The 14,677-nt window shown below is 27.9% G+C and overlaps 2 protein-coding genes and 1 pseudogene across 2 annotated transcripts; all 3 read left to right on the top strand.

Moving 5' to 3' along the window:
• Positions 1-3,002: 3,002 nt before the first annotated feature.
• On the top strand, positions 3,003-4,655 carry LOC112743222 (probable E3 ubiquitin-protein ligase ARI1). The gene has a single exon (XM_025792438.3). It carries the CDS (start codon positions 3,027-3,029, stop codon positions 4,638-4,640), a length of 1,614 nt encoding a protein of 537 aa, XP_025648223.1. The 5' UTR covers positions 3,003-3,026; the 3' UTR covers positions 4,641-4,655.
• A 5,440-nt stretch (positions 4,656-10,095) lies between these two features.
• Positions 10,096-12,407, top strand: LOC112743221 (protein SLE1-like). The gene is made up of 3 exons (XM_025792437.2): positions 10,096-10,322; positions 11,212-11,318; positions 11,917-12,407. Exons 1-3 carry the CDS (start codon positions 10,096-10,098, stop codon positions 12,141-12,143), a joined length of 561 nt encoding a protein of 186 aa, XP_025648222.1. The 3' UTR covers positions 12,144-12,407.
• Positions 12,408-12,912: 505 nt separating this feature from the next.
• LOC112740646 (protein SLE1-like) lies at positions 12,913-14,197 on the top strand (annotated as a pseudogene).
• Positions 14,198-14,677: the final 480 nt, after the last annotated feature.

Raw genomic sequence — 14,677 nt, 5'->3', positions numbered from 1 at the left:
TCAACAAGCCTTAATTCAAGAGAGGATAATAATAATGTTGCTGAACTTGCAACTAATTCAATCAGTTTCAACTTGAGGGAGGATGTTGGAGATGATATTAAACTGGTATATAATGGCTCACAAAAGCAAGCTGTAACTGATTATGGTTGAATAACTATAGTTAATTTATTTACCATATTGAGTTAGGTTTTAATAAGGTTAATTTTCTAATAGCTATAAATAGTGAATAACAATATGTACTCCTATGTATTCAGTTGTTCCTTTTCAATTTTAGGTTTTGTATTTGTTCATATGACAAATCTACTAAGTCTTCTTCTTCCACCTCAATATTATTTTCTTCGTTAAAATCAGATCTAGACCATAATTTTTTCATTACAAAAAAAAAGATTTTTTAAAGTAAAAAAAATTATAAAATAATAAAGTAATGTGTTCATTACTGTTAAATTTATAATTTTTATTATGTGTAAATTTTATTATTTTAATTTACGAGTGATTAAGTTGTTACATGTTTTATTTATCAATTTTTTTTATTTTGGAAGGCGCGGGTCCCTGAAAAGTTGAGGCTCCTAGTGTGGCTTTGTCTTCATGATGCTGTACCAACTCAATATCTGCATTTTCGGCGACATCTCTCCTCCTCATCCTTATGTACACGTTGCAATCAACTTCCGAAGACAATTCTTCATTGTTTTCGAGATTGTGAAGTGGTGCGATCAGTTTGGGTTTCTCTAGATTTTTCTGATGTGTGTTTCTTTGGCTCTCACGAGGTGCATGATTGGTTCAAGCATGGCCTCCTCAATGAAGGTTGTTCCAAATTTGCAGCTATAATATGGTCAATTTGGCAAGACAGAAATATGGGTAATTTTCAGGGAGTTTTTGGATCTGCTGGGTCAATTACATACAAGGCTCGCAGGTGCATGGTAGATTTTGAATATACAACTCAGAATCGAGTGTGTTGCTTCCAGGGATTAAAACCTCTGTCTTGGTCTCCGCCAGAACCTGGTGCTTGGAAGTTAAATTGTGATGGGAGTGTGAACTTGGGGGATGATTGTGCTGGTTTTGGGTGGGTAATTCGCGATAGTTCCAGTCAATGGGTAATGGGATGGATGCTCAGGAAATTCCTTTAGATCTAGTGTCATCAAGATGGAGTTGTGGAGTATATGGAAATGTTTGGCTTGGGCTTGGGAGGCGGGTCTTAAGCTTGTTGTTTGTGAGACAGATTGCGCAGCAGCTTTTGAGCTAGTGACTGGTTGGCAAGTTCCACTCTGGCATCTTGAAAAAGAAGTAATACAACTGATCTTTGACTTGAAGTTAAGAAGGGATTGAGATATTCGTTTTGAGCTTATCCCGAGAGAAGCTAATGTCGTGACAGATCGGTTGGCAAAAATGGAATCTGGAGGTAGCAGAACTGATGAGGTTCACCTTTGGCACCAGCCACTAGAGGTGGTTTATCCTCTCTTACTGTTAAGAACCTGATTTCTTTTCTTTTTCTTTTTTGCTCTTTTGTTTTTTCTCTTGGTTGTTCACCAAAAAATATACATTATGGAAGCTAAACCAAGAATAGGAGCTTTAGATGATTAGATTGCCTAAGCTACTCCCACCATTAGTCACTCATATATCTCATTCTCTTTCTCGAAACTTTCACATATATTTTGAGTTTTTGACAAATATAAGGGCACAAATAATAAAAACCATATTTGTAAGGTTTCATTATCATCAATCATTTTCGATCTATTGCAATTCTTGTGGGTCCGGTATTAATTAATTAAAGATATGCATTTTCGATTAACATTAACTAATTTTTTTAAATAATTTTTTTATTTTAAATTTTAAGTCTACTCTAAACAATAAATCTTAGAAAACATATAAGAGTTAAAAAATAATAATTTTATAACAAAAATTAGAGTTAAGTAAAAATTGATTTTTTATATTAAAATAACAAAAATAATTATTAAATCAATTATAATTGTAAAATAATTTTATATGAATTTTTTATGTATATAATAATAATAATAATAATAATAATAATAATAATAATAATAATAAATAATTGAACGGCAAGAACAAGTATAAACAATTATGGACTTTATAAACCACGCATCCTCCTCCTCATCATTCTCGTCAGCCTCGTAATCTTTTGCTTGGCTGCCTTGGCATGACATATTTAAAACTAAGAAGTGCAATAAAAGAATAAACGGGTTCAGCATCTTAAATATTTATAGGAATACACGATGGATTTGTTGGTAAGAATTATATATTTATTCAACGAATTATATATATTCATAAAAAATGTTAAAGGGTTTGTAAAATTTATTTTTTGAACCACTAATCAGTTATTAATATTTAAAAATATAAATTAAAAATATATTATTAAATTATTAAATTAAAAGAATAAATTAATAATTAAAAATAATAATAAATAAATAATAAATTTTGATAATTTTTAAAATTATTTTATATTTATTACTTAAAAATATTTCAGGTAGAGAAAAAGAAGATACTTATCCAAAGTACCGGTCCACTTTTAGAATTTCTACTAATAAATAAATAAATAAAGTGGAATAGGCCAAACGAAAACAAACATTTGAAGGAGAAAAACTAGGAATAAAGCATATTTTTCTTAATTTACGGTGTATGAACTATGAAAGAAGCCGTTACCGATAAAATTGAAGAAAAGATGAAATTTTTTTTATTAATTGTTGATTGATTAAATTGAATTAAAATATGAAGGTAAAATTAAATATGTATAGAATATTAGTTTAAGAAAGATAAAAATAAATAAAAATAAAATAAAGTCGTCTCACAATTTACAAATTCAATCCAACAGAATATATAAATTTAATTATAATTTTAATCTTTATTATTTTATCTTTATCTTATCTTTATTTTCTTTTATCTTTCTTAAACCAATACTCTATATATATTTAATTTTACCTTCATATTTCAATTCAATTCAATTCAATTATTCAACAATTAATAAAATTTTTTTCATCCATATCCCTAACCCTTCTCAACCAACTCACAATTCAATGGAAGATTACGCTGCCAGCAGCGATGATGAATACCGTTACTCCGATCCGGAGGACTCCGTCGACGCCTTCGATAACGATGATAACGATTATGAATTAGTCTCTTCCAAGGGTCCCTCTACTCAGGTGATTACGAAGGAGTCATTGCTAGCTGCACAGAAGGAGGATTTGCGCAGGGTGATGGACATGCTATCGGTGAGAGAGCAACATGCACGAACCCTGCTTATTTTTCATCGTTGGGATGTGGAGAAGTTGTTTGCCGTGTATGTAGATAGGGGAAAACATTTTCTGTTTTCTGAAGCTGGTGTTACAGTGGATGAACATCGCGACGACTCTAATTCATCAGCTGCTCCTTTGACAATAATGTGCGAAATTTGCATAGAGGATGTTCCTACTGATGAAACAACAAAAATGGACTGCGGTCACTGTTTTTGCAACCCCTGTTGGACAGAGCATTTTATTGTCAAGATAAATGAGGGTCAAAGTAAGCGAATCAGATGCATGGCACACAAATGTTATTCCATTTGTGATGAAGCTGTTGTCAGAACTCTTCTCAGCAAAAAGCACCCCGATATGGCAGAGAAATATGAACGCTTTCTTCTTGAATCCTATATTGAAGACAACAAGAGAGTTAAATGGTGTCCTAGTGCGCCTCATTGTGGGAATGCAATACGTGTTGAGGACGATGAATTATGTGAGGTAGAATGTTCATGTGGTTTACAGTTTTGCTTTAATTGCTTGTCAGAAGCACATTCCCCATGCTCATGTTTGATGTGGGAGCTTTGGGCCAAAAAGTGTCAAGATGAATCAGAAACTGTTAATTGGATAACAGTTCATACCAAGCCTTGTCCAAAGTGCCACAAACCGGTCGAGAAAAATGGTGGTTGTAACTTGGTTAGCTGTATCTGTGGTCAAGCTTTTTGTTGGTTGTGTGGTGGAGCTACCGGTCGAGAGCATACCTTGTCAAGCATTGCTGCTCATAGCTGTGGTCGCTATGAAGAGCAAGAAAAAACAGCTGAAAGGGCAAAGAGGGATCTGTATCGTTATATGCATTATCATAATCGTTACAAAGCTCACACAGATTCCTTTAAGCTTGAGAGTAAACTGAAGGAGACTATACAAAAGAGGATTGCTGTCTCAGAAGAAAAACATTCTACGCTTAGGGATTATAGTTGGGTAAATAATGGGCTCTCTAGACTTTTCAGATCTAGGCGTGTCCTATCATATTCATATGCATTTGCGTTTTACATGTTTGGTGACGAGCTATTTAAGGAAGAAATGACAGAAGCTCAAAGGGAAATAAAACAGAATTTGTTTGAGGATCAGCAGCAGCAGCTTGAGGCAAACGTTGAAAAGCTCTCCAAAATTTTGGGGGAACGTTTTCAAACTTTTAAATATGATAAAGTCATGGAGATAAGGATGCAGATAATCAATCTGACCACTATCATTGACAAACTTTGTCAAAAAATGTATGAGTGTATTGAGAATGATTTACTGGGTTCTCTCTATATTGGTGTTCACAACATTGCTCCATACAAGTCAAAGGGGATCGACAAGGCATCAGAACTTTCACTTTGTTGGACAAATGAGGCCAATAATACCGCCATTTTTTAATACCTAAAGTTGCATGAAAAATCAGAAATGTTACTTAGTGAAAAAGGATTATTGTATATATATGCTGCAAGCATAGGTGCAGGGACGGACTTAGAAGGGGGTGGAATAGTGGCCTCCACTCCAAAATTTTAAGAAAGTATATACGAGATATGTGTTTAAAAAATAAAAAAAAATATTATGTAATTTAATAGTTTTATATGTATTATTTTTTATTATGTGATGAATTTATGTTTTAATTGTTTAATTTACTGATATTTATTACTTAACTAATTTAATAGCATACTCTTAAATCCTTGTACCTTTTAAATTAGCTTTTATATAATAATTTTTATATTTATTTTTAAAAAATTATTTATTTTTTTATATTAATATATAAACTTACCAGCAGAGTTTGTAGACAGAAATTGACGCACAGGCCTAACATGAAATGCATTACTTTGCTGCCTTTGATGGAGTAAAATTACCCTTTTTTATTATTTTGCTTCATAACTTTATTTTGGACATGTCTCTGCAGAGATATGATTCCATCTTTATTTCCTACTTAAGCCATCTTCTACCTTTTTTTTATTTGTTTGGAATTGAAATATAAAAGTAAAATTAAATATATACAGAGTATTAGTCTAAGAAAAATAAGAGTAAATAAAGATAAAATAAAATAATAAAAATTAAAATTATAATTGAATTTATGTATTTTTTTTGGATATGGGCCGTGAAATCTCCTTATTATTGTCATGAGTTAAGGTGGAAGAGTGGTTTAATAATTACCATAAAAGTTTTAAAAAATAAATAGAGATAATATTCAATTTTTTATCTCTCAATTTGAACACAAATCTCAATTTAGTCTTTAAAATTTTAATTGTCTTTATTTAATTTTTAAATATCAACGGTCAAATACTACGTGAGACTATTTTGTAAAACGATGTCGTTTTCGTTTTAGCACTCAAATAGCTAAAAAAAATATTGTGAGTTGTATTTATTGAAATTTTTCTCCTAAAACATGTGTGTCAAAAAGTAATTAAAAAACTAGTATAAATTATATTTACAAAATTTAAGGACTAAAAAAATAATTAAAATTTCAGCACTAAACTAAAATTTAGTTACAAATTCAGACTGAATCCAATATTAACTCAAATAAATAATCAATATCTAACATCATATATTGAGATTTCTCATGTCATTTCCTTATTAACTAGGATATTTTATCTCATATATATATATATATATATATATATATATATATATAATATAGTTTGCCATTTTTTTCGCCAGATATATATGGAGGTAAATAGCGCAAGTAACGAAATAGTTGGTTATAGTCCTTCCACTTGGCAAACTAAAATGTTTCAATGAGGTGTATGATTATTATTTATGATTTAAATTTTTAAATCACCATCAACTTCATTATATAAATATGTATCTTCAGGAAGAAGGAACCTAAGAATTTCAAGTTATGTATTAAATTAGTTTTTCAGATATCAAATGGCATTCCACTTTCTAAAAAGTCAAACTAACAAATATTAGAGAAAAATTAAGGATAATAGTAAAGTGAGGATTATTTTTATTTAATAAAAAAAACATCAAAAATATTTATTATGCGTAATATACATATATTTTTAAAAAATTTAAGAAAACCTTTATTCTTTATCTATTTACTTATAATTAAAGAAATTTCCAAAAATTAAAGCTGAGAAAGAGAAGAGAAGATAATATAGGCGAAGGAAAAAAAAGACAGATACAAAAATAGAAGTCAATTTAGGAGAAGATTGCATGCGTATGGTTGACTTGGAAAAGTATAGGGTATTAATATATTATTTGTCAATTTATTGTCAATAATAATTAATTATTATATTTTAAATACATATATAAAGAGATACATCTAGAAAATATATCTATAAAGATACTTCTATTAAACACAATCATAAAAAAAATATTTTTATTAGACACATCCACGAAGACACTTTCATGAAACACAGTTATAAATACCGTACTTGGTGAAACTTTCAAACATATAATGAGTTTCTGTGCCAAATCTTTACCAAATTCGGGTGCCATCATCATCAATATTATTTAATTGTGTGTTACATGTATAAATTAATTTCAACCTATGTTGGAATAAATAATATATTAATTAATGGTTCTCTACTCCATTTAATATCTAGAAAATCAGACTCTCTCAGAAACCGAGAAGAAGACAATTTTGGCAAAAGAATATTATTTATGTTTATGAAACAATGTTATCTAGTTACTTTCATATACAGTTAATTTTGGCGTCCACTGATTGATTTAAACTAAAAAGTCTACTAGCTACAACTATTAAGGGAGATAAAAGAAAAAGAAAAAAAAAAGTCAATAACCACAAATTATAATTGGGGATAACTTATATTATGTCACTCTCAATAGCTTGGGAAGAAAAAACAAATGAATCATGACCAAATATATATCTTGCAAGGAATGAAAGAATTTCGTACTATATTTGGTTGGGGGCTGCATTATATATTATGGAACGTGCATTAATTGCTAGCTCTGATCTTCTCAACAATGATATTTTTTATTTCATTTTTTTAATGTTTAACTTTCCATATACATTATGTTGATATCCTTTTTTTTTTTTTGTGGACATTACTCTTAACATATAAACCTTGTTTTTTTACTACTTTTGAATTGATGATTTCAATGTCAATAAATATTAAATATTAAGTGTAAGAAAAAAGGGAGCTACATATACCACACATCGGATGGCCAAATCACAAAATAGAATTGGTTCATTTTAATTTAAATAGTCAAATATTATTAGAAATGTTCTTTAGTTTTAACCCCATCGGATAGAGTTTAGCAGTAAAATAATACTAATATTCAATATAAGAACAATATAAAAATATTTAAAATATAATATAGCAATAATCATAAGCAAATAAATTATTGAATACAGTAATAATAAGAACACATTAAAATTTTAACATAAAAAATTTTTTCAATGTGAAAAGAAAAAATTACTTCAGACTAATGAAATAGTTTTATTTATAATTAAATACGAAGTATAAAAAATCTCAAACAAAACATAAATTATACACGCAACCAACTTAATTAAATACCAAAACTTACAAATAAAAAATACTCAAAATCAGAACTATTGTACAAAGTTAATTTTTTTTACGATAGATTTTTATCGTCTATAATAAAGAAAAAGTGGTGCATAATTATGTTAAGCACGCTTTTACTTTTTATCGCTAAATCATAATTACATGACGAAAAAGTTTAGAGGCCAATATTTTTATTAAAATTTGGTCAGTATTTTATCAGTATAAGAAAATTGAGTAATTTATATAATTAAATATAATTTTATACCATTAAAAATATTAATAATAACTAATTGATGACTACAAATTACAAAATCTGCTTAGTACTACTCTTAGACAATACTAATATACATTCACTATAACACATATAATTGCCTCTTTTACTTAACAATCAACATATTCATAGCCACAACTTGTAGGCCCATCTGTTCAGTATGGGACTTTTATAAAAATATTTATTTTTCTAAGACTATTAAATAATTTTGAGCAACCGATGATGAGGTTTTTATGAATTTTATGCAAAAGCACCAACTTAGGTCAGAAATACTAGGCGTATCATTTACCTCATTTAGCCAGGCTAAAATTCACCGATTGCAGTGATGCATTTTTTAATTTGGTAACTATTAAAAATATGTGTACAATTTTATTTAAATAAGTGAATTTTAGTCTGCACAAATTAAATAAATGATACTCCTGATACTTCTGACATAAGTTAGTGCTTTGGTGTTCAATTTTTTATAAAATTCATAAATACCTCATCAGTTACTCAAAATTATTTAATAGTCTTAGAAAAATAAATATTTTCATAAAAGTCTCATACGGAACATATGAGTCTACAATGCTACAATAATATGAATTATTTTGTTATATATTAACGAAGAACATGAAGTGCATCCAGGAAGAAAATTTTTTGAAATAAATAAAAAAATATTTATTTTTTAAAATAAATAATTTCATCTTTAATTTTTAGAATATTTTTGGAGTTTAAAACAAGTTTATCACGAACTTACTAAACTAAATTTGCCGACAAACTTCATTGAAACCAATAAGTTCCTATTCACATAATTTAAAATTTTAAATTATAAAATTTTTAATTTAAATTAATAATTTAATTTAATTTGATAAAAATAAATGTAGTCATATTATTGTGCTCATATGAATAATTATGTTTATTCGATTTAAAAAATTAATCATTTAATATTGATAATTTTAAATTAAAATATCAATGTACTAATTATTATTTTTAAATTAAAAAATTATAAATAAAATACTCTTTAAATAGATTAGGCACTTAATAAATCAACAATTTGAATCTTTTCATAATATAATAAATTAATTACATGATTTTACACAAAAATAAATGGACAATTTTAAAAATATTGTATTAAAATAGACAATTTATGTGAAGATGGATCTTAGACTCATTTTAAAATTTAATAAAATTTTTAAAATATATAACATTGAACTCGAAATGAAAGCTCAAGTAAATAAGATATAAATATTATAATATTTAATACATTATTAAAATATTTAACTTGTTAAATATCAAATTAATTTAAAAGAGTAAATTAAGTTAATTTTTTTTAAATTAAATAAATATAATTAATCACATGAGTACAATAATAGAATTATTTTTATTTTTATCAAATTAAATTAAATTATATCTATTTAAATTATGTAAATCAAATAAAAAATATACGAATATGAGTGGACGAACTTGTTTCAAATTCTTAAAAAAATATATTTTAAAAATTAAAAATAAAATTATTTGTTTTAGAAAATAATTATTTTTTTAATTTATTTTAGAAATTTTGTTCGTATGCGAAAAGATGCGCAAAATGGATACACATTTTTATTAAGTATTGATCCTACACTTTCCAGCAAATACTTTATGTAAATATTTGTTTCCATTATAACCATAGTTATCAGAATTGAGCCGGTGATCGAATCGATCAAATTACTGGATCATATTAATATCATTTAGGTAGTGTTTGGTAGAGAGATAGAGACTGAGAGACTGATACTGAGAGACAGAGACTTAGAGACAGAGACTGAAATAAATTTCAGTATTCTGTTTGGTGCAAAGTGGGAGACAGAAATAGAAACAAGAATAAAGTTCTAATTTAATTTGTACGAAAGATAAAATTGGAATTAGTTAATTGAAACGAGGGTATTTTAGGTATAAAATGTTATTAAAGTTTCAGTCTCCGTTTCTAAAAAAATTTCAGTCTCATGTGTCCCCACTTTTTGGAAGTATTGAAATATTGAAATTTTGGAGACAGAGACAAATTTTAGTATCAGTCTCTGAGCCAACAAACATGATACTGAGTCTCAGTCTCCCAGTTTTTGTCTCAGTACCTCAAAACAAACGCTACCTTATGGATATAAGTAAAAGTATAGGAAGGAGCAGAGAAGGCCAGACTAGGAAGGAGCAGTTGGGATCAGAAGGATATCATGAAATGGGTACAAAAGGAGGGCAGACTAAAAAGGAACACATAGGGACTGCGGACTACCAAGAAATGGGACATAAAGGAGGTCTCTCTACCATGGATAAGTCCGGCAGAGAGCATGCTGCTGAGAAATGCATCAATATTAATGAATCCAAGTTTACCAACGAAGAAAAATAGATGTTATGAAGTTGTTGTCTTGATGCATGTTCCCATACTTAGTTGTTGTTCTTGTACTTAGTTCTTCCGTACTATTGTTGTTAGGATTTATATTTTGTTTTATGTCTACTGTTTGTGTTGGTTTATCTTCGTTGTCCTTCTACTTAGTTACTAATAATGTAATTTGCTAGGATTTATATGTTGTTGTTTTGTGTGTGTACTGTTTATGTCTCTTTATCTATAAAGACAAATGCTATAAAGTTGTTGTTTTAACTGTTATTTTCGACTTATCTAAGTTTATTATGTTCAAGTGCTACAGTAATATACCTCTTGTCTTCGTTTTTTATTGTAATTTAGCAATATTTTAATTTTTATCTTAATTTTAAGGAGATACTTTAAAACGAAGGCAATTTATGTATTTAAATAAAATAAAATTTAAAATTATTCACATTCCACACGTCAATACAGTAGGAGGGACAACAAACTAAAAAGGTATCAGGTATATCAGGTATCAGGTGTATGTATCAGGTGTAGGTATCAGGTGCGGGCTGAAACTCATCCACTGCAATCGAGTTAGTCTCTTTCACTATATATGGTATGTACGTGTCACCATCATCCCACCTAATAGTGTTATCATTGTGCACGTCTTCATTCACGTATCAATGTATGTAACCGTACACAAGTCAATGCATGCAAGTGTACGCGCGTCCTTCGTCTTTACTGGTTCACATGCAATGTAACCCTATTTGCCTCTATATAAATCATGCTGCTCTTGACTTATTTCTCATTCAAATTACGTCTTTAGTTACCACTATAAACATCTTTAGAAGAACAAAAATTTTATAGGGTGAAAAAAAATCTGAGCGTGTAAGCAACATGACAACTCAGACAAAAAAAGCATGAAGAGTTTGATGAGAGGGCAAAGCAAGGTGAAACCGTGGTTCCTGATGGTACTAGTGGCAAGAATCTAGAAGCTCAAGAACACCTTGCGGAAGGTATGCAATTGATTTGTGTTATTTAAATTATTTTTTATTAATAATAATATAAATTCAATTCTAATTTATTTTTTAACGAGAGTACATAATGAATACATAAGATATAAATTTTATTAAATATTTTTAAAATTTTTTTATATATTTTTTATGTATTTTTATTATCATAATTAAGTCTAATTAAATTATTACTAATAAAAAGTAATTTAATAATTTAAATAATAATTTGCATTATTTGTATAATCTCTTTTAAGTGTATGTTGTTTTATTTAAAAACTTTTTAACATATCATACTATTATTTTTTAAGAAATTTAAATGAGTAAGGAGAAGAGACAAATTATTCACGTTCTTTTTCTATTTTTAATCAATTTTTGTGTGAAAATTTTTTTTCTTGGGATCAATAAATCTGAATCATAAACTTAGACTATTGAAAACTAGTTTTAATATCTGATACTATTTGTTTAAGAAAATTTTAAAACCGATAAAAAACATAAATGCTATTACTTATTACTTTTTGAAAATGAAAAAATGTTCTTTATACTTTTAAGATGATTTTTTCGATCATATTAATATCACTTATGGATATAAGTAAAAGTATAGGAAGGAGTAGAGGAGGCCAGACTAGAAAGAAGCAGTTGGGATCAGAAGGATATCATGAAATGGGTACAAAAGGTGGACAGACTAGAAAGGAACAGATAGGGACTGCGGGCTACCAAGAAATGGGACGTAAAGGAGGCCTCTCTACCATGGATAAGTCCGGCGGAGAGCATGCTGCTGAAGAAGGCATCGATATTAATGAATCCAAGTTTACCAACGGAAAAAAATAGATGTTATGAAACTGTTGTCTTGATGCATGTTCCCATACTTAGTTGCTAATAATGTCGTTGTTCTCGTACTTAGTTCTTCCATACTATCGTTGTTAGGATTTATATTTTGTTTTATGTCTACTGTTTGTGTTGGTTTATCTTCGTTGTCCTACTATTTAGTTGCTAATAATGTAATTTGCTATGATTTATATGTTGTTGTTTTGTGTGTGTACTGTTTGTGTCTCTTTATCTATAAAGGCAAATGCTATAAAGTTATTGTTTTGACTGTTATTTCTGACTTATCTAAGTTTATTATGTTCAAGTGCTAAATATACCTCTTGTCTTCGTTTTTTATTGTAATTTAGCAATATTTTAATTTTTATCTTAATATTAAGGAGATACTTTAAAAGTATTTAAATAAAATAAAATTTAAAATTATTCACATTCCACACGTCAATACAGTAGGAGGGACAACAAACTAAAAAGGTATCAGGTGTAGGTATCAGGTGTAGGTATCAGGTGCGGGCTGAAACTCATCCACTGCAATCTAGTTAGTCTCTTTCACTATATATGGTATGTACGTGTCACCATCATCCCACCTAATAGTGTATCATTGTGCACGTCTTCATTCACGTGTTAATGCATGTAACCGTACACAAGTCAATGCATGCAAGTGTACGCGCGTCCTTCATCTTTACTGGTTCACATGCAATGTATGCAATGTAACCCTATTTGCCTCTATATAAATCATGCTGCTCTTGACTTATTTCTCATTCAAATTACGTCTTTAGTTACCACTATAAACATCTCTAGAAGAACAAAAATTTTATATGGTGAAAAAAAATCTGAGCGTGTAAGTAACATGACAACTCGGCAAAAAAAGCATGAAGAGTTTGATGAGAGGGCAAAGTAAGGTGAAACTGTGGTTCCTGATGGTACTGGTGGCAAGAATCTAGAAGTTCAAGAACACCTTGCTGAAGGTATACAATTGATTTGTGTTATTTAAATTATTTTTTATTAATAATAATATAAATTCAATTCTACTTTATTTTTTAATGAGAGTACATAATGAATACATAAGATATAAATTTTATTAAATATTTTTAAAATTTTTTTATATATTTTTTATGTATTTTTATTATCATAATTGAGTCTAATTAAATTATTACTAATAAAAAGTAATTTAATAATTTAAATAATAATTTGCATTATTTGTATAATTTTTTTTAAGTGTATGTTGTTTTATTTAAAAATTTTTTAACATATCATACTATTATTTTTTAAGAAATTTAAATGAATAAGGAGAAGAGACAAATTATTCACGTTCTTTTTCTATTTTTAATTAATTTTTGTGTGAAAAATTTTTTTCTTGGGATCAACAAATCTGAATCATAAACTTAGACTATTGAAAACTAGTTTTAATATATGATACTATTTGTTTAAGAAAATTTTAAAACCTATAAAAAATATAAATGCTATTACTTATTACTTTTTGAAAATGAAAAAATATTCTTTATACTTTTAAGATGATTTTTTCGATCATATTAATATCACTTATGGATATAAGTAAAAGTATAGGAAGGAGCAGAGGAGGTCAGACTAGAAAGGAGCAGTTGGGATCAGAAGGATATCATGAAATGGATACAAAAGGAGGGCAGACTAAAAAGGAACAGATAGGGACTACGGACTACCAAGAAATTAGACGTAAAGGAGGCCTCTCTACCTTGGATAAGTCCGGCGGAGAGCATGTTGCTGAAGAAGGCATCGATATTAATGAATCCAAGTTTATCAACGAAGAAAAATAGATGTTATGAAATTGTTGTCTTGATGTATGTTCCCATACTTAGTTGCTAATAATGTCGTTGTTCTCGTACTTAGTTCTTCCGTACTATCGTTCTTAGGATTTATATGTTGTTTTATGTCTACTGTTTGTGTTGGTTTATCTTCGTTGTCCTTCTACTTAGTTACTAATAATGTAATTTGCTAGGATTTATATGTTGTTGTTTTGTGTGTGTATTGTTTGTGTCTCTTTATCTATAAAGGTAGATGTTATAAAGTTGTTATTTTGACTGTTATTTTGGACTTATCTAAATTTATTATGTTCAAATGCTACAATACTATACCTCTTGTCTTTGTTTTTTATTGTAATTTAGTAATATTTTAATTTTTATCTTAATATTAAGAAAATATTTTAAAATTAAGACAATTTATATATTTAAATAAAATAAAATTTAAAATTATGTATTTATAATATTTGTAAAATATTATATTTTAGTGTTAAATTTAATCTATTTGAATTGCTAACATAAATCGATAAAGACTAAAAATTTATAAATAAAAAATATTTAAAATTTAAATAGAGGATATAACGTAAAAAAGTTAATACAAAAATCGTAAATATGTGCAACAGTTTATGTATAATAATTTTTTTAATTTTTTATTTTATCTATTTTATTTTTTATGATTAGTGACATCAGTTTTTAGAATAAATTCTCTTTGTTTCAATGAACTAGTTATTTATTATTTAATATTAAAAAATATGTTACTTTTTAAAA

The sequence above is a fragment of the Arachis hypogaea genome, chromosome 14, assembly GCF_003086295.3.
Source record: "Arachis hypogaea cultivar Tifrunner chromosome 14, arahy.Tifrunner.gnm2.J5K5, whole genome shotgun sequence".
Classification (NCBI taxonomy): Eukaryota; Viridiplantae; Streptophyta; class Magnoliopsida; order Fabales; family Fabaceae; genus Arachis; species Arachis hypogaea.
The sequence above is the reverse complement of the archived record's forward strand: the minus strand, read 5'-3'. Positions and strand labels throughout refer to the sequence as shown.